The following is a 4,869-nucleotide window of genomic DNA, read 5'->3' on the forward strand; positions in this document are numbered from 1 at the left end:
TCATAGACTTAGAAAAAACTTGGGTGTTACAAATTGAAATTGCACCTAAACCTCATCATCCATTATTAGTGCGGAAGCAATCCAATCATGGTGGAATTTAAAGACTTTTCAAAAACCGATAACTTGTTTAGCATTCCGAAATCTTAAAATGGGGAAAAAAAATGATATAACAAATTAAGGGAAGTAATGATAGGGTCACATAATTTTTCATAATTTTGTATTACAACTCGCCACGTGGTGAGTTGTGATTGACAAAAGTGTGTCTCCACATGACCCACCATTACATCTTTGTCAATCACAACTCACCACGTGGCGAGTTGGCCCACCATTACGTCTTTGTCAATCACAACTCACCACGTGGCGAGTTGTGGCACAAAATTATAGAAAATTATGTGTTCCAAACATTACTCAATTGATCAAAAAAAAAAAAAGGAGTCAAGTCAATACACTACTGTAAGCTATTTTAGTTTGGTCAATGGAATAATATATTTCGATATTAATTAATACATGTGTACTATTTTGGGATTACTGCTAATTATATGTATTTATATAAATAATTATCTATTTATATATTTATAAGTCAAAGTTTATACAATTTATTTAAGAGAAATGATATAATTTGAACATAATTATATAATCTCTTTTTTCATTTTCAAAAAAAAAAAAATGGCACGACAGTAGTTTTGTCAATCACAACTCACCAGGTGGCGAGTTGGCCCACCATTACACCTTTGTCAATCACAACTCACCACGTGGCGAGTTGTGACACAAAGTTATAGAAAATTATGTGTTCCAAACATTACTCAATTAATCAAAAAATAAAAAAAGAGTCAAGTCAATACACTACTGTAAGCTATTTTAGTTTGGTCAATGGAATAATATATTTCGGTATTAATTAATACATGTATACTATTTTGGGATTACCGCTAATTATATGTATTTATATAAATAATTATCTATTTATATATTTATAAGTCAAAGTTTATACAATTTATTTAAGAGAAATGATATAATTTGAACATAATTATATAATCTCTTTTTTCATTTTCAAAAAAAAAATGGCACGACAGTAGCTGGTGTGTACAGTTCATTAATAGTTTTTTTTTTTTTTTTTGAGAAAAAGTTCATTAATTGTTGGACTTAGGAAAAAAAAAAAAAAAGAAGAAAGAGAAAAAAGAGAGAGTTATTATTAAGTTTGAATTAATGTTCACGTGGGTCAGACACACAAAACAATAAAAGTAAATAAAATAAAAAAAATCGTTTTATTAAACATGGGTTAGCACATAAAATAAAATAAAAAGAAACTGAAAAGGCAAACAAAATAGAAACAGAAGAAAGAGGCATTCGGTCTGGCCAAAGTTCTTAGTGTCCGTTTAGATGGGGTTGAAAATTGAAAACTGAAAAATACTGTAACAAAATAATTTTTAAATGTGTGAATAGTACTGTGAGACTCATTTTTAATGAAAAAGTTACTGAAAAGTGAAATTTGTGGATACATAAACAGTACACGATGTGCATTGATTGGCTGAAAAAAGTGAGAAAGATCAAACTTTGCGGCTACTGTTCATGCACTGTTCAATGAACAGTATCCGCAAGTCTCACAAATGCGTGAAAAAAAAAAAGGAAAAACGCAGACGCAAACGTGGGTTTTCAGCCTAATCCAAACATAACCTTAATATTGTTTTAGTTTGCTCATTATAACAGAGTATTTTGTTACCAATACATACCGTACATAAAATCTGGTGATACAAAAATCCAAGTTAATTGTGACCGTGGGTTCCAGTTAGTTTAACTGATAAAGTCTCTGATAGTTGTATAAGAGATATAAGGTTAAATCTCTGCCTATACTAAAAACTGATTGGTGTCTATGCTACAACCACGATTATTTACACAACTTTTATCGCAACTCGAAAATGTTTAAAGTGTGGACTCACATGAATTTACAACTTTTTCTTCACCACTCATTACTCGACACATGATCATTTATGGCAAAAAATTATGAACTTTGTTGTGGTTTTAGTATTTTTCATATCGAAAATTGCTACATTTGCATCATTTTTACAATACTTTTATAATAAATCTTAAACAGTAAATAGTTATTATTTCTAATTTGAACGTACAGATAAAATTAGTTTTTTACCTGATTAACAACTGCTTAAAAAAATATTATTTAAGTAACATTTTTATTTTTTATTTTTTAATAATAATAAAAAAAAAAAACCCATCTAAGTTTGAAAGTAATCAAGTTCCACATCTCTCCAAAAAGAACGAAAAAAACCATATCTGAGTAATTTGAGGTCTCTGCACTGTGAAGATTCCATGAAGTTGATGACTGCACTGACTGGGTTTCATACCTTCACTTTCGAGACAACGCTCGATGCTTCGTATCGGCCGAATCTTGAACGAAGAAGAAGAAGAAGAAGAACAAGTCGGCGAAATTGGATTAACTCGTGATTTTTATGTTCCGGACCGGTATGAGTTTTTCGGCCGAAATACGATATTTCCTCCAGTATGAACCGGTATTTGAACCGGCATGTAACAGGCGCGTTTCAGTAAGGGTAATTTTGTCATTTCAGTCCCTCCTGGTTTTCCTGTAATAATGTCACATTCTGGGGTTAAACATTTAACTCTACTACTATAAATACAACCACGCCCTACCTCACCCGAGTCTCCCACTTCAAATTCATTCTCTCTCTCCCTCTCTACTTTTTCTTTCGCCAAGTCTCTCTCCCTTTCTCTCTCTAAAAAAAGCCAGTTTCCGGCCACAATTCATTTGTCACCAACTTTTTTTACCTTTTTATTTGGGTAAAAAAAAAAAAACAAATTGGGTAATTTTATTTTACCCAATAAAGTGAAATTACCAATTCCTCCTTTTGTTTTCCAATTTTTTTTTTTTTTTTTTTTTTTTTGTGTGGGCGTGGGAGTGGGTGGTGTGGCTGACGTGGCATGCACCCAAAACAGAGATATGAATACCAAAACGATGCGCCTTCCACCTCGGCGAGTGTTGACGCCCAATGGTACAACTACAACCACATCCTCAGCCACAACAATCAACAACAACAAGCGCAAAGAGAGAGAAAAAGAAAAAGAGGTTTTCAATGCTGCCACAATTACCAAAATACCCAAGACAGCTACGGCTCGAGCCGGTGGGAGGATAGGCTTAGCCGAGCTGGTATTTTCGTCCAATAGAATATTAGCGGGTTACTTAGCCCACGAGTTTCTCACTAGAGGCACCCTCTTTGGTCAACAGTGGGATCCAACTTCAACTAATCAAAACGAGGCCGTTTCAAAGAAAGCTGAGGAAGAGAAGATTCCAAAGCCAAGTGGTGAAGCTGAAGGACAGGTGGAAGAAGAAGAAGGTGACGATCAACAACAACGACAACAACAAGAAAAAGAAAGGTACGTGGAATTAGCAAATTTGCTCAAAACTGGAGGGGCCCACTTGGCTGGCATCGTAAACCCCACCCAGCTTACCCACTTCTTACACAAGAAGAGGTGATCATTTCCTATTGGTTTTTATAATTTATAAAAAATTTCGAAAAAACTTGTTGTAATTTGTAAATTTTGTAATGCGTGGTGGCCAAATTGAAATCATTGAATTTGCGTACCCATTTCAAAAACAAAGGCAAAAACCACCCCCTAACTTTTATTTAAAATTGTACCCCATTTTCTCAAATGGGTCTCTCTCTCTCTCTCTCTCTATCTCTCTAAAATTCAAATAATTTACTACTTTCATGACTTTTTATATGCATTCATTTATGTGCCGAACTTAATTAATTATTTTAGGATCTATAGTCAAGTCTTAAAGAAAAATTTTGGGATTAAGACTTTATTGTCGTTATAGCTTATAGGCACGTTTGCATTTATGTGGCCGAGCCTAACTAACATGTCTAATCTGTCGAGGATTCATAAAAAGATTTGGGACCAGGATTTATTGTGAGATGGGGACGCGTGTATTTATGTGAATTTCAATATGAGATTTTCGGGCATGAAAGGAAATTGATGGATTCTAGAAACAATTCATTGTGCCGATTCTATTGACTATTATGCTTGAAAATTGCTGTGCATACACGTCATACATATGCCTTTTTTTTTTTTCTTTTTATGTGTATTGGACGGATTCGAATGTTCTTAAAAATGTAGTTGTTACCTGTAAGGAGAGTAATCTGGAACCTAATTCGAATGTTCTAAAGATTGTTCTAAAGATTGTTTTTCATTAGTATTATTATTATTAATTTTTTTGTGAAAAATAACTTCATCTCATGGAAAGCTAAATAAGGGAAATTGATAAGGGAAGTTAGGAGATCGTTTTCCAACTTATTTAATATTGCTAACAGACATAGAAAAATGAGATATTTTTGTAAAAAATGACTTATTTTTTAAAAAAATTAATATCGAAACAAACAGAACGTAACAAATGCTGTGGATTCTGTTTTTGTTTTTTGTTTTAATATATAACTAAACAAGGATTTTTTTTTTTTTTGAGACATTGTTTCTTGAGTAAACGCGAATAAACTACCATTACTCCTCATTGACATTCTATTTTGCCTGCTCACCTTAAATGTACCCAAATTGTGAACTCTTTATTTATTTCTTTATTTTATTAAACAACAATGCTACAGATACCCTATTCATATTTTAGTGAGTTGTTAATTTTTGTGAGAGCAACTCACTTTCACGTGGGGCTACTTGTGACTCTCAATTTATTATGTACCAATCACAATTTGACACATTAGTTACGAATAAAATTAGGTATGTTCCTAAACTTATTGATCATCAAAATAGTGCTATCTTAGTTTTAATCTTTACAAGTTTGTCTCCCTCCCTTCACCCCACATTTCCTCTCCTTTCACTGCACTTCACTACAGC

At 32.9% G+C, this 4,869-nt stretch overlaps 1 protein-coding gene across 1 annotated transcript; it reads left to right on the top strand.

The window, feature by feature from the left end:
• The first annotated feature begins 2,666 nt into the window (after positions 1-2,666).
• LOC126698536 (uncharacterized) lies at positions 2,667-3,740 on the top strand. The gene has a single exon (XM_050395841.1). The coding sequence runs from the start codon at positions 2,966-2,968 to the stop codon at positions 3,497-3,499; it is 534 nt and encodes a 177-aa protein (XP_050251798.1). The 5' UTR covers positions 2,667-2,965; the 3' UTR covers positions 3,500-3,740.
• The last annotated feature ends 1,129 nt before the right edge of the window (positions 3,741-4,869 follow it).

This window comes from Quercus robur, chromosome 9, assembly GCF_932294415.1.
Source record: "Quercus robur chromosome 9, dhQueRobu3.1, whole genome shotgun sequence".
In the NCBI taxonomy this organism is placed as follows: domain Eukaryota; kingdom Viridiplantae; phylum Streptophyta; class Magnoliopsida; order Fagales; family Fagaceae; genus Quercus; species Quercus robur.